This window comes from Onychostoma macrolepis, chromosome 20, assembly GCF_012432095.1.
Source record: "Onychostoma macrolepis isolate SWU-2019 chromosome 20, ASM1243209v1, whole genome shotgun sequence".
Taxonomy (NCBI): Eukaryota; Metazoa; Chordata; class Actinopteri; order Cypriniformes; family Cyprinidae; genus Onychostoma; species Onychostoma macrolepis.
The window spans coordinates 5,640,115-5,663,088 of NC_081174.1; the positions used below are offsets into that span (position 1 = coordinate 5,640,115).

Below are 22,974 nucleotides of genomic sequence, written 5' to 3' on the forward strand. Positions count from 1 at the left end.
ATGATGATCATGTCACACTATGGGATCTCAGTTGTCATTAATGTCAGACTGTACGACAGTCAAGACGAGTTAAAAACGAGTGCGCGCAAGAAAACTTGTCCGGAGTTTTACATTATCAACCCATACACGTCCAGTGACTGCGAAGTGCGAACTGCATTGCACACGGGACCGAAATGTTGGCTGTCATGAAAAGTATATGAACGGCGGCAATACCGGCGTGTTTAAGAAGAATAGTGTATGTATTCATACACACCCACATGAAAACAGCGGCGCAACCAGTGTTTATATAAAAAATAAACATATCAGATGAATTCCAGGAGCGGAGGACAGGAGCGCCGGAATTTTTGGCTGATAGAATAATTCTCTAGCATTAATCCTGCTCATAGCTTGCCTTGAAAAACGGAGACAGTTTGATATTCGTCGTAGGGGTAGTCACACTGCAGGACTGTGCGCCAAATCTTCTGACACTGCCAGAATTTCGTCGGAGGTGAAATTTGATCGCAACGGCCATTAATCGGCTGTCGGTGAACATGTCAAACCGATTTTAGCCTAGGATTATAGGAATCTTTTAGGATTTTCAAAATTTGTCCCAGACGACGTGTGAGCCGGGCTTTAATCAAACTATTACCGCCGTGTAGGACTTTTCGCTGCATTTTCCGACAGGATACACACGGCAGTGGTCAACTGTTTGACGGCAAATAAAAGAGCTTCAACACCGCCGTCGTCTTTATGCACGTACAAATAATTAACTGCACTTGAAGCTTTCATAAAATATAAAATGAAACACCCAAAACTGTATATGGCACCATAACGAAGAAGTTATGTATGTTTATGTGTGAAATTCTGGAGGGACGTCGGATGGCGTCGCGTGGTGATGTAATGACGTGTGCCATTAATCGATCTATGTACTATAACATGTAAAATGGGAACATGAAAGGATTATTCTAAAAGCAACTCATGTAAACACCTTAATCATAATATTGTCTTATTCAGAATAAGGTAAATATTTAGATTACTGATGTCCATGTAAACGTAGTCACTGTTCACAATCTGTTTTATTGGTGTCTTTTCGCGGTTGAAACACTGATTGAGCAATTACATTAGACAGACATGATACATTTTGGTAAGCCATACTGAAACATCTTATGATGTAAATTCATATGTATTTTGCGCTATAACTTATTAAACTGGTAGAGACTTGAACTTGAGCTGAGGTGCAATAGCGATCTGTCACGTCACATTTAAAAGCGTCAAAACAGCATTCATTGTTTGTATTTCGTGATTGAATGTACAGGATTTGAAAGCTGAGAGTTTGTTTCTTATCAGAAGTAAGAAAGCACAGAGCTCTTTGTGATTATTGGATGCGAGGCGTGCTACAAATGTTTGGTGTAGAGAAAATATCTGGTAATGCTGGCTTGAACTACGGGCGATTCATCTGGTCAAATAGAGCCTGCTTTAATGTCGTTTTTTTTTAAACCGTTAATGCCTCATTGTCACGTTAATTTTGACAGCCCTAAATTCAGCAAGATTTTCTTCACTCTAGGGGTGTCTAATGATTTTCATAGTAGAATCGGAATTTTCATGTTTCATCATATGAAACGAATCATATGTTTGGGGGCGGGGCAAAATATATTACCAAGAGTCAAGTCAGACATTCGACAGTCATAATTATTGACTTTAACACACAGGGAAAAAGTGTAACGGACGCCTCGCAGATACAAAAATAATGCTTTATGTTTTGATTAAAAGTTAACATTAAACGTCAGCGTTTACGTCAAATTTTTTACAACAGTGCTCTCATTATAACTTGATGTATATGACAGTTAGTTATTAATGTTCTGCATTTGAGCTGCGCGCGCTGATCATTCATAATTTATCTCATATGGAATACGCTTCGTTATTTATACAACATAACATTAATATTACGATTTATAGGCTATCTGCACAAATTGCCTATTGCGCGGCTCTGAATTAACTCATGTTGACACGTTCTTCACGCAACAATGTGCAGAAACACGGCAACTAAACTCTAAAACTTCACAGCGTTTTATTATAATAGTGTTCTCATTATAATGTTATGCATATGACAGTCCCAGTCATAGTTATTAATATTCTGCATTGTTGTCTGTCCTGCTCGCGCTGCGCACTGAAGAGATAATCACCGTAGTAGCCTACTACAATGAAGCGCTTTACTGCAGCGTAACTCAAATGCATGGCCGATAGTGAAATAAATAGCTTTTATAGGCCGATACCGATTGTTGGCCGATACATCGGTGAATCTCTATCAATACTTAAAGTGTCCGTTCTTGTTTCAGCTGTGTGCGTCTGTGAAAGAGACCCCATTAACAGGGCTCAGCAGCAATTCATCATGAATGTTATGGCGTGCTGGTGTAATAAATGAATAGCTGCTAAGCGTGCCTTTATAATGTCATGGCCTCCACTCTGCCTGATTGATAGTCCCTGTTGTCCTGTACTCTCATTCAAATGACTGACAGCCGGCTCAAGACAACAGGGGAGCAGCCGCCGTCGCAGGCCTGACACTGACTGAGCTATAGCGGCAGTCGACCACAGAATTGTGTACACAGATTGATAGGATCCATGAATAGACGCCTCAGTCAATTCATAGTTTGGAACAGCATAAATGTAGCATTTTATTGTTTCCTGAAGTCTACTTACAATACAGACATTCATAATTCAGTTTTTTTTTTTTGACAATTTTCCACACTCTCTTTGACTCATACACTTGTCTCATACATCTTGTTTTACATTGATTCATTTTGGTGCCCATATTAACAGGTAACAGGGGTCACATCACAGAGTTTCGGTGATGGGACTAGATTTGCTGTGATTAAGCCCAAAGTATACTTTAGCCATCCGTGTTACACAATAGTTTATCTAATGTACCTTTAAAACAATTTATGTAGATTACCTTTTTTGATTGGCTAACCTGTTTGCATATGAATCTGACCATTGTAAATTACACTGTCATTCATCAGGGCCACCAGGTTTAGTAGGGGTTACCCATTTTACTAGGGGTTTAGTGGGGGTTGATATGTAAAAATGTCTCACTAGTCGACCCAAAACAGTTATTTTGATCAGAAAGAGAGTTCTCTCTCCTGCCAACTGTTTTTGATTAAATCTCGCCCTCTTTTGTTGAAGGTGTGTTAGATTTGGCAATCAAGAATGGCAGAGGGATGAAAGTCTTTGAGTTTCAAGCATGACAATGGCTTGTTGCTTCTTTAGAAGCTCATTGGTCAATGGTCACTGCCACAGCCAAATGATTGTCCTACCAAATGAATGTTAATTTTGAACGAGACAGAACTTGATTTCTAGTCAGTAAGGCTATTAACTCAGCAGGGTGTTGAGTCATTGCAGCTGTTAAGGCTCCCCTGTTGAGATCTGATTCTCCATCAACTATGTAAATGAGGATTATGATTGAAAATCTGCTGAAAAATCAGCCGGCATAAACATTGACCGTCATGCAGCGCACTCAGAAAGTATTTTTTTTATTTTTTCCCACTTCAATCTACACTCCAAACCCCAAATAATGACAACGAAAAGCATTTTTGTGATAACTCAAATGCAAAATTATTAAAATAAAGAAACTGAGAATGTCACATTGCATATGTACTGAGTACTTAGTTAAATCACCTTTTGTGGCAATTACATCCTCGAGTCTTTTTGGTTATGAGGCAACAAGTTTTTCACGTCTGGATTTGGGGTTTTCTGCCATTCTTCACTGAAGATCCTCTCAAGCTCTCTCAGGTTGGATGGAGACCGTCTGTGAACATGTTCTATGTGGTTCAAGTCCGGCTCTTGCTGGGCGACTCGGGGGCATTCACAGTCATCCCTAAGCCACTCTTGTCTTGTCTGTGTGCTTAGTGTCATTGTCCTGTTAGAGAGTGAACTTTCAGCCCATCTGTGGTCATATGGTCCACACAGGATCTCTGGAGCTTAGTCACTAAGACCCTTCTCCCCTGATTTCTTTTGGCTGGATAGCCAGCTCTAGGAAGACTTCCAAACTTCTTCCATTTACGAATTATGGAGGCCACTGTGCTAGTGGGAACCCTTCAGTTCAGAGGAATGTTTTTGTAACATTCCCCAGATCTGTGCCTCAACACATTTTTGTCTTTGAGCTCTGCAGGCAGTTCCTTGGACCTCGTGGCTTGGTTTTTGTTCTAATATGCCTATGTATTTTTTAAGCTGTTGGACTAATTTATACAGATATATTATGTCCAATCAATTGAATATTGCCACAGGTGGAATCCAAAAGTGAGGGAACATCTCAACGATAACCCAGAGCAAATGGTCTGGATGCTTTTGTCAGTGTGATATTTCATTTTTACATTTTTTATGAAATCTGCAAAGTTAGCACAAATCTATTTATTTCTTTGTCATTAAGGGTGAAAAATTGTGAAAAACAGCATAAGACTGGGCTTATGATGAATTTAAAGTGTTTTTGATCTGCAGAGTTTCAAACGAGCAAGGAAAATCCCCTTTTCCATGATATATTCCCTTTAAACAGAGAAATGTCTTTGACTCAAAGCTTAGTTGTTGATGTGAATTGAGTTGAAGGCAGGGAAAGTGGGAAGCCTTTGAGTCTTGTTGTGTCAGAACAAGCTTTGGCGTTTTGTGTAGCTGAATTCCAGAAACATGGGGGTCACCAAAACAAGGTGAGATACACATCTTTTTAGCTCACAGTAGGCATCAAATTGTGTTCCCATGTCCCAAACCCTCTGTCATCTATGCATCGCTCACGGCACTTGTCAGAAGGGCAGCCGGCTGCATCCTTCACATTCATGTCACCTTTCCCTCTTTCTCACCTGAGGGAATGTTGGGATTAACAGGGCTGGAGGAAAGTCACCACAGAGTGTCTGACAGCAGTAAGGCATTTCTGTGTAATTGGCATTGCTCCAGGTCCACGTCTACATCCTTGCAGGCTGGAGTGCCCATCCTCCCCACCGTGAAGGAGCTTGTTAAGGGTCTCGATTCAGTGTAACTACAGAACGGGGGCAAAAAGCCAGCATCCCCCAACCTGCTTCATGTGATTTTGGAATACATTTTTAGTCCTTTTTTTAACACTGGGAAAGAAGAAAACATGCCAAGACTCTCTGATTTCCACAGGGAACTCTTGAAACCTGAATGAGCCAGAGACCTCAACGTTTCGACAGCTTGAGGAGTGGAAATCCCAGTTCTAATTGTGACTGAAATGCTGCTTGAACTCTTCCTGCCAAGCAGCGATCTGGGCATGATTAAATTTATGCCCATTATGCACATCAGCACGTTAGACGGAACTCCACGTGGTGAACATGATGTCTCGTCCCCTGAGAAACTTGACGAGAGAAACTTGGCGTCCAGTGGGTGTCAGGCTGAATGTCCTCAGACGGTTGCTCTTGAAACATGTCATGAGGAGACATACTTCATTAACAACGGGCTCTCTGATGGCCTGCTGGGGCTTTGGTCCCATACTAGTTTTGAAGAATGTCAATTTGGCTAAAATGTGTCCAGACTTCACTGCCTTCCAATGCTCTCCCACAAAGATCTGATCATTTGACTGCCTGAGAAGAAACAGAGAAAGAAAAGAATGATGTATGCAGAATTTAGACTTGCTTTTAGATCAAAATGGACTCTATTTACTTTTTCCAAAATGAACATTCAGTTATTATTTACACACCGACTTGTTGTTTCAAGCATGTATTACATGCTTCTGTGGAATACAAAACAGGGTAATTTTATGAATATACATTTCATTGTGACTTACTTTAATGTTTAATGATGCTCCCAAGAGTGTCAGCATAAAACTACATATTGCCCAATGATCATTTCACCATGTTTTTGTTTTCAGATATTTACCTAATTTTGACTAAACTGTGCATCAATTAATCAATAAAAAAAAAAAAAAATATATATATACAAAAATAAAACCACTTTAAAATGAATAAAATTAAATATAATATCATGGCTATTCATTAAGGGATTCAAACTCTAAGTTGGTCAAAATCAAGATTTGAAAACTGAGTAACATTGATTACATTGTAAATGCTTTTTCTGGGTTGTATTTATTATTGTTTGGAAACACACACAGGTATTTTTTTTTCTCATCAAGAGGAAGCAAATATGATGGAATGGAACAGAATGCAGGGATCTTGCCATGTTTTGTCAAAAAGTTGAACAGTTTTTAACTCTTAAAGGGGTCATGCATTTTTCTTTTGGAATGTTTCTTGAGTTGCACTTATTATGTTATTAGGGCTTTTACATTAGTCTTGTTTATCTCTAGGTAACTACCCACGCCCTCCTAACTATGGCGGAGCACCAGGTGCCAACTACAGCGGCCCCGGCCCAGGCATGAGCAACAGTCTTGGCATGAATGCCAGCAGTCCAATGCACGGGCAGGGTCCAGGGCAACCCTGTGGCTCTGTGACCACGGCTCGAGGACCAGGGCATCCAGCCGGTGGCCGGCCGTACCCAGCAGGCTCCAGCAGTGTGGCTCCAACCTCACCCAACATGCCTCAGTCTGCTGGCCCAGGAATGGGTCCACCTCCTCCCAACGTCAGTCGCAAACCCCACGAGAGTGGCCCTGCATCTGGCCAGCAGAACCCAGTGCCCTCTGGACAGCCCAGGTAAATCAGAGCCTTAATAAAGTCTCCTCCTGCTTAACTGAAACAAAATGTCATGTTTGGTCTAGATTGGATTGCATAAATAGTTAAAGGGATAGTTCAATTAAAAATGAAAATTCTGCCATGCTTTATTTAAACGGCGTTTTATACCTGTATGATTATGATTTTCTTTCTCCAGTGAAACACAAAAGAAGACATGTTAACCAAACAGGTTTGACTTGGACAAAAATCTGACATTTTTCAAAATATCTTCTCTTATGTTTCACAAAAGAAACCGGTCATACAGGTTTAATTTTGGGGTGAACTATCCCTTTAGGTAAAGATTAAAAAAAAAAAAAAGATGAAAATGTTTTTTTTTTTAAATTAATTAAATTAATTCCATTTGGGGAAATCCTGTCTTAATGAAAAAACAGTTCGCCATACAAAACAAATTATATTTTAGACAAATACAATTAAAATCATTATGTGTTCTCTATTTAGATTGTTATAGCCAATACTGATATCTTGATTTCTTGTCACATGATCGGTTGATTCCAATTCTGTTTATTTAAGCTTTTCTCAGGAGCTGTATCAAAACCAATTAAGTAAAGTCTCTGCTCACGGTCACTGTTAATCGAATTAAAATATTACCAGCTGTTACCTAGATAGCTTCGTTAATTGATGATCAGATAAACAGGCATATTATTTATTCACAAAACAAATGTTTTAATAAAAACAAATAAGCAATAGATATTAAATACAGCCATAACAAATGAAATACAGGTGTAATCAAAATTAATATAACAATTTTGTGTATTTATTCATTTTGTCATGTTTAATTATTATTATTCATTGCAATTAGTCATTTAAGAATGAATTTAAATTCATTTGTTATTTATGATAGCACCCCCCACCTTTTCATTGGAGGTTGGTAATATTGATTGGTTTTCCTGGAGTTTCAATGAGAAGAACAGAGTGGAGCGAGAACAGCAAAAGTGTGTGGACTGATTTGGGACCACTGTTAAGAGATAGTTCACCTAAAAATGAAAATGATGTAATTATTTGCTCACGCTGAAGTTGTTCCAAACCTGTACGAGTGTCTTTCTTCTATTGAACATAAAAGAAGATATTTTGAAGAATGTGGGAAACCAAACAGTTGCTGGTTCCCACTGATTTCCATAGGATGAAAAATATTATACTATGGAGGTCAATGATGATTCAAACAGGAAAGAATCTCATACAGGTTTGGAACAACTTGAGGGTGAGTAAATAATTACAAAATTTTCATTTTTGGGTGAACTATCCCTTTAATGACATTTATTCAGATAGATATTTAATAAAGATATTTGAATTAAGCCCCACCTTTTAACTCACATTATTATGATGTTGTCATATTCACCATACTTTCCTAAAACATCGGTCAACGGTCCCCCTTTGTAAATTTTATGCACGTTCATAAAGTCATTTTGCTTATGCCTCACTGGTTAGCTACTACTCAACAGTCTATTCGGCAGTATGTCTCCTAATAATGCTGAAGGCGGCATTTGGGACAGGGCCAAACATGTAATTACTCAATGCACCTTTGAGTTGTCATTTCTGTTGAAAGTGAACAAGCACCAAGGAGACTTTTATGCTCTTCCCCCTGCTTCAGGCCTCCCTTTGGCAGGTCCCCTGTATACCCAGGCCTGTCTGGGCTTGGGGGACGGCCAGCCTCCTTCCCTATCCCTCACCCCCATCACCCTCACTACAGTTCTGGGCAAGGCCAGGGGCAGTCTCACGCTGAGCTGTATGGGTAGGTTCAAATTCGGACCCCTGGCTGGATGGCTTTACTCTGCTTGAGTCTGCTCGCATCCGCTACAAACGACACAAGCCAAGCGCTCTGCATAAGCCTCTCCTTTCTCCTCCATCATGGCTGTGTTCTACTCTGAGCATTTAAGAAATTTAATCATATAGTTTTTACACAGACAGGAGAAGCATCCTCTGGAGAGAACGGCAAAACGCTACGAGTTAAAGTGAAAGAGGAAGGCTGGAAGTTTAAAAGAGTAGTTCACCAAAAAATAGAAATTCGTAGATTGTGTCTTTCTAAACCTGTATGCTGTTATTTTTTCCTGTTGAACACAAAAGGGGAATAAAAAAATAAATAAATAAAAAAGTTTAAACAGCCCTTTTCCATTACAAAAAAAATCTGTCCCGTTCCAAAATGGACAGAAAAGAGCAAAAAGTACCGTACAGTAATCATCGTACAACTTAAACGGGTCATATGATGCGATTTCAGGTTTTCCTTTGTCTTTGGAGTGTTACACAATTACCACAGTGTATGAAATGTGCTATATAAATAAACTTGCCTTGCCTTGCCTTACAAGCTGTTCATGCATAGATAAGATCCGTAAAGTAGCAAAGACTAAAGTCTCAAACCCAAAGAGATATTCTTTATAAAAGTTAAGACTCGGCCACGCCCTCCTAAAACGCCTCATTTAAACACACCCCCACATCTACGTCACTGTGTTGGACGATTTGCATAACACCGTCCAAATGTTTACGCAAAGGAAGAAGGCGTAACTTTTATTCTTGCTGTAGTATTGTCAAAGCCACTAGAAGGCAAGCCTGCAACCTTTAGCCAAAAAAGCGTAACGGTTTGGCAGTACGTGGGAAAGGAGACCAGAGGCCGTTTTATTATTTTTTTGATTGGATGTCAATGGAAGAGAGGCTTCAATATGCTAAATAAACTGCTTTTTAGAGGAAATGGCTCATCATTTAATGAATCGACAGCGATGAATCGATCTGCTAATCTTCAACATGTTTTACACTAAACAATACTTTTGGATTGAACTATTTTTAGAGTTTAGATTCTTTAAATGTTTGCTTGTGTTTTCCATTAAATATATAACAGCATATGAGTTTGGAGCAACATGGACAGATTTTTGTGTGTACTTGACCTTTAAGATATAATCAAGCTGAATTATTTATTTATATAGATATTTACAGTTCTAATCCGGGAAAAAAAAAAAATATATATATATATATATATATTTTTTTCCGGATTAGAACTGTAAATATCTATATATATATATATATATATATATATATATATTTATTATTTTTTTTTTAAAGAATACTACACATACAGTATTTCACAATAATGTGTAGTTTCCAGTAGGACTGCAGGATTTTGTCCAAAAAAATCATATTGCAATTACTTTTACAAGTATTTTCAGTGCTGACATAATGAACATTTATCTTTTTGTTTCTGCTTTTAAAGGCAGTCATATTACAACAGCAGCTCTCGTTCAACAGTGTGTGCAAAAACTCCAAGCTATAAAAATGCTTTTTGTATCCAAACTTATTTTCTGTTTTCTGGATTTTAAAGTGGACTTGGATAATTTTTTGTTCTTAGATTAAACTTGAGAAGTGTAAAAACACTGTATCATGGGCTCTAAATGTGATTTGGGTCACACCCATTTTAATGATTCCATAAGGTCATACATACACTGTAATTAAAATGCATAATTGTGCAACCCTAGTGCAGTTTTTAGTTAGAGTTCAGGTGTGATCCGCAGATGACCGTCACAAAAAATGTGTGGATTGTTCCTTATTTAACACTTTTTTAAAATGTAACATGGTGTTTAGACAACACAGTCACTTCTTTTTCCTTTGTGTATTAATTCTGAATGTCTTAACCCTCTCTACTGTCCCTGCATATTTGTTGCTTGCCAGCTAAAATAAAATAAAGAAAAGAAAAGAAGTGTACTAACACCTTACCAATAAACTCTTCACATTCTTAAGCTTTGTTGGCGTCCTTATGTTTTTGTGCTGTTGTCCATAGGCCAGGCGGGTATCAGGGTGGGCCCCACATGCTTGGAATGGGTCCTGGAGGCCCCTACAACCATCCACCCAGCAACAGCTCAGCCAGGATGACCCCTCAAGGACCGTCCTACAACACAATGTCCACAGGTGCGTGTTTAGAGCTTTCACTGATATTTTCATGTGACAAGAAGTATAAATCCAGCAGTTTTTCATTAATAAAGAAAATGAATAATGATTAATCATTTTACACTATAGCGCAATAGTTTGAGGTCGGTAAGATTTTTTAAAATGTTGTTGTCTCTTATGCTCACCAAGCACAAGAACATTATTTGATTGAAAATATAGTAAAAAAAATAATATTGTTAAATATTATTATAATTTAAAATAACTATTTTAATACATTTTAAAATGTAATATATTCCTGTAATAGCAAAGCTGAATTATTCAGCATCATTACCCCAGTCTTCAGCGTCACATGATCCTTCAGAAATTCTAAAATGCCAATTTGGTGCTCAAAATTATTATTATTATTATTTTTTTGTTATCATCAATGTTGAAAACAGTTGTGCTGCCTAATATTTTTGTGAAAAATGTATACATTTTTCAGGATACAGGATTCTTTGGAGGATATAAAATTCAAAAGAACAGCATTTATTTGAAATAGGAATATGTTATAACATTATAAATGTCACATTTGATCAGTTTTATGCATTCTTTCTGAATAAAAGTATTCATTTTTTAAAAACTGTCCTTGAACTGTAGTGTATATCGAGCGTATTCTATAAATCTGTTTCACAAAGCATTTTATTTTTAGAGATATTATATAATGCTAGCCATTTGCATTGCACCAAGTTATAGATGTGCTGTTACAGCGTAGCTGCACATACACCTTTGTTTGGAGGGTGTTGATCAGATGTTGTGCAGATCTCTGCAGTCTAACTGTCAGAATCTCCTCTAGGGCCCATGACAGGCTCAGGGGACAGCATGATGCCCACCGATCCCAAACAGAGAGCTGAGCACAAGGAGGAGGGCAGCACACCCACCACAGAGCCTCCTAAGCCAAAGGTATGAACAGATCTTTCTCCCTCTAACTCACCGAGCATGTCCAGAAGATTCTCACAGATAACTCTGAATTATTGCACTACTCTTAAGCCTTCTTTGTTGTATTATATAAACAAAATCTGACCTTTGCTTTACCCATGACTTTGTTAATATCTGCTTAGTAAAGTTGTAAAAATCTGCATCAGTCTGACACCGTGTCCTACCAAGGAGTGGTGTGATAAAATGTAAACGAAATTTGAAATCTAATTGGTCTAATCTCCTGCTTCACATACTTGTATATTGATTGGAAATATTTACACTACTGCTTGTAGCTCATTTATCATTTTGTTATTTATACTCCCCAAAATGAGCGCTGAAAGTGTGTTGCTCTTCAATAGTGTTCCTTTTCAATGTGTTATTCAGTAAGCAAAGGAATATAATTCTCTCATGTGTCCTAATGAGAGCTCACGTAAGCTCTGGAAGACCTTATTTCAACATTTTCTTTTGTGTAACTCGTTCTTTCTCAGTCATTGCCCTTACTTTCATCAGAACTTCATTGTGTCATTAAGTTCAGCTTTCATTTGATTGGTTGAAATATGGCGCACTGGCAGAGCGTTCTCTCTGAACTCATCTCTCCATTCTCGCTTCCGTATGTCATTTTTTTCTGTGGTTTTGTTTCATCTGTAATTCAACGTGATGTTTTGTTTTGTCCCCTTACTGATTAGAGGGAAGTAGTTCTGTCACTTTAAATAATTCTCAAAGAATTCCCTCTGTTTTCATCCTGGTTCACAATAATCTCTATACTTTTTTTGCCTCGTGGCATCATTCGGGAGCAGAGCATGGCTTTTAATGAAACATGTAGAAAACATCACAACAAACAGAAGTGCCTTCAAATGTTGACCTTTACATCCTGTCCAGCTGGCTGCATTACAAGCTTTGCGTTCTTCCTATTTCTGCTGAATTTCTTGTGTGTGTGTGTGTGCGTGCTCTTCTGTAACAAGTATAACAAGTCATGACTTACAACACAGAGCTGCTTGAAGGCATGAATTGAGCTTTCTTTAGTACAGCTCAGAGTGGTGCCACCTTCAGCAAGAGCCGAGCACAAAAAGAGAGTGACAGAAAAAGATTTGAAGTGTTATACACCAAGTTTGCCAGTCTTTCGCCAAACTTTCTCAATGCATCTCAGACAGTAGACACACATAGGAGGTTTTTAGGACAGTGAATTGCAGGAGATGTTTTTCGACCTATAGGGATCAAGCTATCCTTTTTCACTGACAGGGTGCCAGTATTCATGCTGATGTGCATTTCCACTATGCACTGAGCAAAAAAAAAAAAAAAAAGTTTCTGGGCTCTGTACCAGCCCCCTAAACCTGCTGGTCCTGAACCAGAAGCTGCAGTAAAAACAATCCTCAGAGTGCAGTTTTCAGAAGCTCTACTGATAATAGCAAATAATAGTGCGAATTATTATTATTACATTATTTGCTTGGAGACGCAACAAAGCAAAATAGACAATATTGTGGAAATGTATGTTACTCAGTATTACTTATTTATTTGAGCTGTTTTATTAAAGCAATAACCCACCCGCAATCATGCTGTTGGCAAATTTCTTGCTATAAATTTGTATTCATTTTTATATTACATCAAAGGCGGCTTGTGATGGCATAAAACTGAATAAAATGACTTTTTAGCAAAAAACAAACAAACATAGGCTTGGTTCTGCAAGAGTATTGCGAGAGTATCAATTTTGTGATCTGAAAGCTGTTCCTCCATTAAATGTGTCTGTGGATTTCTTTTTGTTCCCCTATGTGTTCTCCATCACAGGACAGCTACGGTTCTCAGTGTGTGTCCCAGCCTCCCACCCCGTCCCCTCTGTCCCCCAGCCCAGCTAGTCTGTCCTCTTATCAGGGGGACGACAGCGATAGCATTAGCAGCCCTGCCTGGCCAAAGAACCCCAGCAGCCCTGTAAGTGCCTCATGCCACCTTTTCTATCTTCTCTTTATTTTCCTGGTTTTCCTCCTCCTCCTGTGGTTATTTAGGTCTCCTGTTTGATGGTGTGAGCTGTTTTGACCTCAGATATGATGTAATGAGACTTTCTCTTTATGACACTCAAGTGGCTACCGCAAGATTGTTATCCTCTTCCCAGTTTCTTTTCAGTAATATCCAGTGTTGGGGAAGCTATTTTAAAACTGTTCATAATAAGAATTTCAACTACAGTCTAGAAAAAAAAAGTAAGTTGTCTACACTTCAGGCTGCTGCATAAAGGGAGCATTATGTTTTTAAATATATAACTATATATAAATATACAATTATATCATTTATCATTTGTAATGGCATTAAATGGCAGATACATTTACAGTAAATACATGTGTAAATAAATAAATTCAGTAAATAATATACTGTACGAATAAAAGTAAAATATAAGGGGGAAAAAAACTAAACATTTCCTTATAAAAATGAGTCACTACAGTGAATCAGATTTTGCAACACTGTATTATGAGAGAACGGAACGTTTATTACCTCTTGAAATAATTGTTGAGTTATTATCAGCTATTAAGCTGAGTGCACAATACAGTGACAAAAATTGTGAATAAGTAGCTTGTCAGTCTAACAGCTAATTGATTTTGAGAACAGCTGAAATGCATCAATGTAGTCATTAGTTTGTTTTTCTCTAACACTGGTAACATTTTCTTTCTTGTAATACTATTGCCAATGTTTTTAACTTGAAAATGAATTGATTTTGAATAAAATTTCATAATTTAAAGGAAATATCATCCTTATGAAATGCATTTGAGAAGAGGGATTAGGGAAGAATTGACAGATAACTGGTACACGGTGAATCAGATTTTCAGGAAAGTTTGAATGAGAAGTCAGTTATTATTGTTTTGTGAGGATTTGAGTCCCGGATCATAGAAATTTTCAGCAATGTGGTGACTCGAAATAAAGTGTTGCATTCTGTGCCAAATTGTGCATAAGTCAAGCTTCGTAACGTATAGTTAAAACACTTTCAACCTGGACACTGTCCGCCGTTGACTTTTCAAAGCACAGCCAGGGATTATTATTAGACAGTTTGCATAATATGTTTCTTGGCTGGTACCACCTTAAAAACGGGAAAAACATTTAAGGAGTTTCATGGATTCTTTGTACAATCCACATTAAAGGGTGTCTCTTGATTGTATTAAAGGTATAGTTCTCCCTAAAATGAAAATTGTGTTACTAAATTACAAATCCATTACAGACTTTTGTTCATTTTTAAAACACAAAGGAATATATTTTAATTAAACCCGAAGAGATTTATGTCCCTCTGTTGACAGTCCCTTCAGCCAGTACATTAACACTTCAAAAAGGTGTATAAAGACAACATAAAAGTGATCCATATGATTTAAAGGGTTTAATCTAAGACATGATTGTTATATTGTGAACACATTTAATTAATCTGCGTTTATTCACATATAAACATCGATCAGTGCACATACATAGAGCACATCGTATATGGCAAACGGAAGTTCAGCTGTTTGCTTGACGCATGAAAACAACTTTCAATGACTTTCAATTAAGCGACAGAAATTTTACAAATATATTCATTTGTCATGAGGGTGAGTAAATGATGACAATTGAAATTTTTGTGTGAACTTACCCTTGAATTCTGTTCACAGTTTTAAGCATTTTGCAAAGTGTTCACAGTAATAGTAGTTCCAGTCACAGTGCTGGTGCTGCGTTGGGGTTAATGTAGTGATACTTGACCCTGCTGAGTAATATAATGGTGCCTACATACTAGACTTTATGCTTCACCAGCAAACACTGCAAATGCATTGATTTCAGTGAACATGGTGCGTCACAAGGACATAGAAGAAAAGAGTTTGTGATGATCTTCCATCATGCCACCAAAACCTTTAAAAAATTTACTTTTGTCATTATGCACTCTGTTGTAGGCACCTGTTAACCAGTGAGAATCAGAAAAATGAGTCAAGTTGTGTTTTCATAAGTTGTCTCTAGTGTATAGACATCCTAAATCAATGAAATCACCTGCTTGTTTACTTAAGCACAAGATACCATCGACCAATAGCACACATGTATTGTTCGAGCAAACAGTGCCATGATGCAAAATACTCATGCCTGTCTAAAACAATCAGTTTCAGTGCAACACAATCTGTACTTTCTAGGTAGCTGTCAAAATGGGACATATTGAGCAATGTGGATAGCATTTACTCTTAGGACGAAGAATGATGGGCTCACAGTATGTGTGCGGGGTGTGTCGGTGGCGATACATCTTACTCTCTTCTGTACCCATCCACTCTAGAAGCTCAGCTCGGGGAACATGACAAACGAGAAGATAACACGACTGTACGACATGGGCTGTGAGCCTGAGAGGAGGGCATGGGTGGATCGCTACATCGCCTTCATGGAGGAGAGGGGCACGCCTGTCCCCAACCTGCCTTCAGTGGGCAAGAAGCCGCTGGATCTGTGCCGCCTCTACCTCTGTGTTCGAGAAATCGGAGGCTTGGCTATGGTGAGTGAAGTCTTTTGGGCTCTGCGAGAATACTGCTGTGTGATCGTGCTGGGGTTTTAAAGGAGCAGAGCTTTGAAATGCATGTTAGAGAACGGCGAAACCTCTCATATCTGCTTCAACCATCAATCACAGACATCAAAGAACCAGAGGGGGGTTAACTGAGAACGCATTGCACCTGCTGATGGTGTTATTTATTTGCACGTGCTTTCTGCATTGTTTTAGCACCCTGGATCTCACACAGGGTTTGTGAAAGAACAATATTCTACACACACAAAAAAAATTGGCCTGGGTACAGTGACTGCTGCCAAGATCATAAAATACACAAACTTCCCTTTATATCAGGGGTTTGCAACCTGGTTGTGAGTGTTACACTTTATTTTAAGGTGTCCTTGTTACAATGTAATTATACATTTAAGTACTGAGTAATATTAATTAACTATATCTACTTATTATATGGTTAGGGTTTGGCTAATCGCGGTTATGCATAATTTATTGTTATTATAATAGAAAGTACATGTAACGTGTAATAAGGACACCTTAAAGTGTTACCCATTTTCGATGAAATAGTAAGTTAATTAATATTACTCAGTATTTATTTAATTACATTGTGACAAGGACACATTAAAATAAAATGTGACCATGTAACATATTTATATTATTGATGCACAATGTATGAGCACCATATTGGCTGATTTTGAATATTTAATTATGCATGTTCATTTCCTCTATTTTTACACTTAGATGTATTTTTTTGCTGTTAAATTGAATTTTTACACACATTAAGATGCTAAGATTTTTATAACACTGTTAAATGTAATCTTAAATATGAATATTAGTTATTATCTACTTACCAGTTTTGGAAATAATTTATATAATTTATGATGTTTAACTGACAAAAGCATTAAACCGATCTTACATTTTAAATGTACTGTTTACTGTTACATTTTAATTTAGGGGGCAGTGAATCATTTAGCTAAACTTTAGCTTTTCCAGCTTTAGCTTTAAGATTAACGAATGCATTTTTTAGCAAAAAAAATGTTTCGGTAACACTTTACAATAAGGTGTCATTTGTTAACATTAGTTAATGTATTAACTAACATGAACAAACAATGAACAATGCATATATTACACTATTTATTAATCTTTTTTAATGTTAGTTAATGAAAATACAGTTGTTCATTGTTTATTCATGTTAGTTCGCAGTGCATTAACTAATGTTAACAAACACAACTTATGATTTTAATAATGCATTAGTAAATGCTGAAATTAACATTAACTAAGATTAATAAATGCTGTAGAAGTATTGTTCATTCTTAGTTCATGTTTACTAATGTTATTAACTAATGTTAACTAATGAACCTTATTGTAAAGTGTTACCAATGTTTCAAAAAGATCAAATAACAAGTAGAAGTTTCTACAGACCCCTGCTTTAAATAAAGCTTTTGTTTACCACCAGCGTTCTGTGGGCGGTAATAGCGCAATGCTAATTATGTCTGGCTAACAGTGATGATGTTTTGTGAATCCTGCGCATTCGATAATGTGTCTCATTTACATAGGAAAGAGGTATGTTTATCCAAAAGAGAATTGATTTTAAGACGCATATAGCGCCTGGTTAAGTTCAACTGCTGGTGGCACATGAATCAGTCACAGGGTTAGATGGCGGAACTGCTTAGTGAATTGACTGCATCTTAAATGGTTTTGATTGAAAATCTCTCCTCGAACAGGTAAATAAGAACAAGAAATGGAGAGAGCTGTCCACCCACCTGAATGTGGGGACATCCAGCAGCTCTGCCAGTTCCCTCAAGAAGCAGTACATCCAATACCTGTTCGCCTATGAGTGCAAGGTGGAGCGCGGAGAGGAACCCCCACCCGACGCGTTCACCATGGGAGACAGCAAGAAGCAGCCACAGCAGGCCAAGATCCAGCCACCCTCACCCGGTGAAGAACTTTACAGTATTACTATGGAGAGAACAAACTGTTAGACTTTAGAAAGACGGCTTATATCCATCAAATCCATCATGTTTTATGTAGCAAAGCAATAAAGCCCACAAAGGCATATTTACAGTGATTTTAAAGTAGCTAAGCGCGACACAGAGCAGTTGTTCCAAAATCATAGTAAAAGCACTGGTTTAGTGGGTTAATTGCTTTTATGAGAAACTACTATATATTTGGCAAAGTTTAATAAAATAAACACACAGTTACACAGTCACAGGTGTGTTTATAGAGTATTTCACAGAGGCTTCGAACACGGTTCAGCCAATCATAATCAAGGAGCAGAACTATGTTTTATAATAAACAGTTTATTCTTGTAGCACCCTGAAATCAACTTTATTTTAGCTTTAGTATTGAACTTTGACAGACGTTTTAATGCGATGCTTCAAATTGCATGGTTGTGGAGGATAATTGTTCAATTATTACTATTACGGACAACAAAACAAGGAAAAAATCCTGTAGACTTACATTCACAGACCTGAGCTGGTTTCTAGAGAACAGAGTATCATACAGAGCTCTCCCAGTTACTGGAAATGTGGTAACGCTTAACAATAAGGTTCATTAGTTAACATTACTTTACTTAACATGAACTAAGAATGAACAATACTTCTACAGCCTTTATTAATCTTAGTTAAATGTTCATTTTAACATTTACTAATGCATTATTAAAATCAAAAGTTGTGCTTGTTAACATTAGGCAATGCACTGTGAATTAACTTGAAAGACTGTTTTTATTAACTAACATTAACAAAGATGAATAAATACTGTAATAAATGTATTGTTCATTCATGTTAGTTAACATTAAGGAATGGAAGCTTTTTTTTTTACCTATTTTAAAGGCCTTTTTACAAAGTTGTGGAAATTTGGAAAAGTCATGGAAATTTCTTTTGGGAGCATCTGTTTCTGGGTAAAATATCTAAAATGATCATTTAGGTAATAATCTTCTTGGACTTGCATAGGCAGGGCAGTATTTGTTCACGAATCGAACATCACTATGGCTTGTTATAATCAACCAAACACCATTCCTACTTTTCAGTTCTACTCATGGCCGTATTTCTTACCCCGAACCAGTCTAAAATAGTCCGAATATAAACACTTATTATTATAGGTGTACCGTAGTGATTCAGGACAAGCCAAAAACACGATTTGGAAAATGGATTCATGGTGTACTCGCTTATTATATAAATGTAATCAATTTTGAACACAAAAAAGTTACGCACTGCAGCTTTAAGAAAAATTTTACGTTTATATATTAAATATATGAATATAGAAATTATATGAATATACATATATGCATGTAAATATTTTCAAAATATGTGACCCTGGACGACAAAACCAGTCTTAAGTGTCAATTTTTCGAAATGAATAAATAAACTTTCCATTGATGTATGGTTTGTTAGGATCGGACAATATTTGGCTGAGATACAACTATTTGAAAATCTGGAATCTGAGGGTGCAAAAACATCTAAATATTGAGAAAATTGCCTTTAAAGTTGTTCAAATGAAGTTCTTAGCAATGCATATTACTAAACAAAAATTAAGTTTTGATATATTTACAATAAAAAATTTACAAAATATCTTCATGGAACATGATCTTTACTTAATATCCTAATGATTTTTGGCATAAAAGAAAAATAGATAATTTTACCCATACAATGTATTTTTGGATATTGCTACCAATACCCCAGCGACTTAAGACTGGTTTTGTGGTCCAGGGTCACATATGAAGAGTTCAGATGCGAAAGCCTCTAAGTGCCGTCTGAAATTTTCTTCTTAAATTAGCATTTTTATCAGGCTCCTATATTTATGTTCAGTTATTTCACTTTAATTGCATAGAAAAGGACCTACACATTGCCATTAGAGTAAAATTACTGAACCTAAACATAGGAGCCTGATGAAAATGCTCATTTTAGATGAAAATTTCAGACGGCACATAGAGGCTTTTGCATCTGAACTCTTCATATATACATGCATGCGTGTGTATTTATATATACATAATAAATATATACAGTACGCACACACGTCATGTAAACAAAACTTTTGGATGCGATTAATCGCGATTAATCCTTTGACAGCAATAAAATTAAGTGATGGAAATGAATATTTTTCTGCATCAGTCACATGTGGCTCTGGTCTGCCTGCCCTGTTATGAATGCAGAGCGTCTCTAGACAGAGCTATAAATATCTGACAGGTGATTGAGTCAAACTGAGACGGACGGGGGGAAGGGGTGAGAAAGAGAGCTGTCAGGCTGAGGGCTTAAGGATTCCCGTCCCCCTCTTCCTAAGGCTAATGACTGATGATGTCACAGGAAAAGAGAGAGAGCGAGATCTGTCAAACAGCAGGGGAGGGATTCCCTCTGAGAAGATTAATGGGGGAGGAGTGTGGGATAAAAACAAAAGTGACCTCAGCCTGACCCCTTGCTCAATGCAGACCAGTGAGCCAGCACTTTTTCCCCCCTTTCTTTCTCTCCCTCTCTCCCGCCCTCTCCGACTCTCTAAATATGCGTAAGGTCATTGGCGGTCACACAGACTGGAAGTGTTACAGCATAGCACCGTGTATTGTTTACTTTCAGTGCTGAAAGACGATTTTGTGGCTGGCAGCAGATCAAGGACATGTAAAGCAGACACTCTTTCATTCCCTCGTTCTTTCATTCTGCCCCGATTCTTTTTGTTCCCTGCGCTGAAATCTTTTGAAGTACCTTTTACTGCTCTGAGCTGCGGAGGAAAATGCAAATTGGCTTTATTACTTTGCATCAACTGAGCCGTAGAAATTTCAGACGTTATTAGGATGGTGTCCTTTTATGCCATTGCATTTCTATGGAAATTAATAACTAGTGTATTCAAATGTTATTGGATTATGGAAATGCAGTCTGGGGATTGTAAGATTTTGGTTTCTTTCCCCTCGAGCTTGCAAGAAATGATTAGGACATTGTCATTTGCTTGTAGATTTATAAAACACCATTTAAGCAGAATCAGAATATTATTTCTTTAAAAAAAGGGTATTTTAAAACATTACACAATCTGTTTTATACGTTTTAATGAGGCTTTTACATTATTTAAATTGAGGCAATATGCAGTTCATTGTATCACTAAGAATCAGTTTTGATTTAGGGAATTGCAAAGCAGTTAAAAATATTTTCAGTGCATCTCAATTTACTATTCAATTAATACATTTTTTTTTTTTTTATCTGTATATGAATGTGTTGCATTATTGCAACATTAAGAAAGCATTGAAATGCTAAATGTTTTTTCCAAGCCATTTTTTGCGTATAATAATTCCTTCATATAATGTACTCTGTTTCTGCTCTGTTCAACAGCAAACTCAGGCTCTCTTCAAGGGCCGCAGACTCCACAATCTACTGGCAGCAGCACTATGACAGAGATGCCAGGGGACCTAAAGCCGCCAACACCAGCTACCACACCCCACGGACAAGTGACCCCTCAGCCAACTGGCAGGTGGGCTAAATTGTATTGTATTATATAGACAATGCATTATATTTTAGTGTTCGTTACTCGTGTGTGTATGTATTAATTTGTTGTCCTTGTTTTACTCCACATCTTTAGAAACAGTGGTGTTAGTGTGCAAGATCCGTTCTCTGAAAGCAGTGACCCAGCCTTCCAAAAGCGAGGCCCCATGCATGGAGGAGGCAGTGGAGATGCCACCTCTAGAATGCAGTTTGACACCAGTAAGGATCCCTATGGAGCTGCTAGAAAAGGTGTGTTGCTATTACAATTACCATAGTTTCACGTTTCTTCTGTCTGCTCACTGCTGCCCCCCTGCGTCTTCCTTTTTTTAGTGGTGCATAGTAATTCTTTTCTTGGACCCTGCTGCCATCTAGTGTCGTGCAGGTTGAAGCCAGCATAAAATCAAAATCGGCCTAGTTTACTTTCTTTATAATGCATGTTGCCAGAATGATTATGAATTCATCAGTGCACTTAATTCTAGGGAAAATTATTATATTTGCATGTTATTTTTAATTGAAACGCAATACTTTGGTCCTCTGAAAGGACTTTTTGCATGTCCCAGTCATCATCTCGATTCTCATAGGACAGGGGCTTGAATAAATATGACCTGATTCCTAGGTCAAAGTTTTTATTAGGGCCAAAACTGAACTGGATAAAATTTGTAATATTTATTTTAGTTTTTATTGCTGCTTTATTTTAAATTGCTTTTCACTATTAGTTATTTTAGTCAATTTCAGTTTTTTAGTATATTTATTTTAATTTTAGTATTTTAAGACCAACATTAATACATTAGTAATTTAATACATTAAAATATGTTTAAATTGAATAAATGAATGCGTTTACTTTTGAATCTGTTCTACTATAAAATACTAATACATTTTATACCATGTCTCAAATCCTTTATTTCAAAGAACCAATAAACCAATATTTCAAAGAACCGTAAAATATGTTACAGTGGTTTGTGCATTGTTTTTAGTTCTGCATATTTTATTTTTTTCCATGCAGTTTAAAGTGTTAATTGGTTTTCAGGTGTCTCTGAGCCCTTCATGCCAGGGCAGATGCCAGGCAGTGGCATGCAGGATATGTATCCACGTGGACCGCCTCAGGGATGGGTATGGGCCCACGACCCCAGTACCCCTTCAACCCTGGTTTTGATAGGAGGTAGGCCAGAACACTTTAACATCAGTTCATGAACTGGAAAAAAAAAACAAGGCAGAAATCAAAATCAGCATGTCAACATTATTTAATGTTTATGTTCACAGGCCAGACCACGTCATGGGTCCAGAGGGGGGAATTGCTCCCCCTGGAAATCAGAACAACATGGTGCCTTCCAATAGTGACCCCAGCATGTTCTCAGGCAATAGATACGCCTCTCATCAGAGGTATAAAGTGACTGCGGTTGACTAGTGTATATGAAGGTATTTGGTGTGTGGAGCTAGAGTATAGTAATTTCTGTTTTACTATAGACATGGACATGACGGCTATGGGCAGCAGTACCCTCACAGTATGCCATATGGCGCACATGGGATGTATCCCCAACAGCAGGTCAGTCATCAAATGTGATCATAT

The 22,974-nt window shown here is 37.4% G+C and overlaps 1 protein-coding gene and 1 long non-coding RNA gene across 3 annotated transcripts in view; one reads left to right on the plus strand and one right to left on the minus strand.

The window, feature by feature from the left end:
• The window catches only part of arid1b (AT-rich interactive domain 1B), a 92,466-nt gene that overhangs the window by 64,877 nt on the left and 4,615 nt on the right, over positions 1-22,974 (plus strand). Inside the window, 12 exon segments of the mRNA XM_058755844.1 lie at positions 6,278-6,620; positions 10,420-10,547; positions 11,359-11,465; positions 13,263-13,403; positions 15,739-15,948; positions 17,673-17,886; positions 21,258-21,396; positions 21,505-21,656; positions 22,435-22,503; positions 22,506-22,566; positions 22,668-22,787; positions 22,872-22,950. Of these exon segments, the coding sequence (XP_058611827.1) occupies positions 6,278-6,620; positions 10,420-10,547; positions 11,359-11,465; positions 13,263-13,403; positions 15,739-15,948; positions 17,673-17,886; positions 21,258-21,396; positions 21,505-21,656; positions 22,435-22,503; positions 22,506-22,566; positions 22,668-22,787; positions 22,872-22,950 (1,763 nt within the window).
• On the minus strand, positions 342-17,848 carry LOC131527032 (uncharacterized). Of its 2 annotated transcripts, none has more exons than XR_009267595.1 (3): positions 17,712-17,848; positions 10,356-10,527; positions 342-5,558 (listed from the first exon to the last, which is right to left on the minus strand). It is a non-coding gene; the product is annotated as an uncharacterized LOC131527032 (long non-coding RNA). The 2 variants fall into 2 exon arrangements; XR_009267596.1 differs by lacking the exon at positions 342-5,558 and adding an exon at positions 6,556-6,657.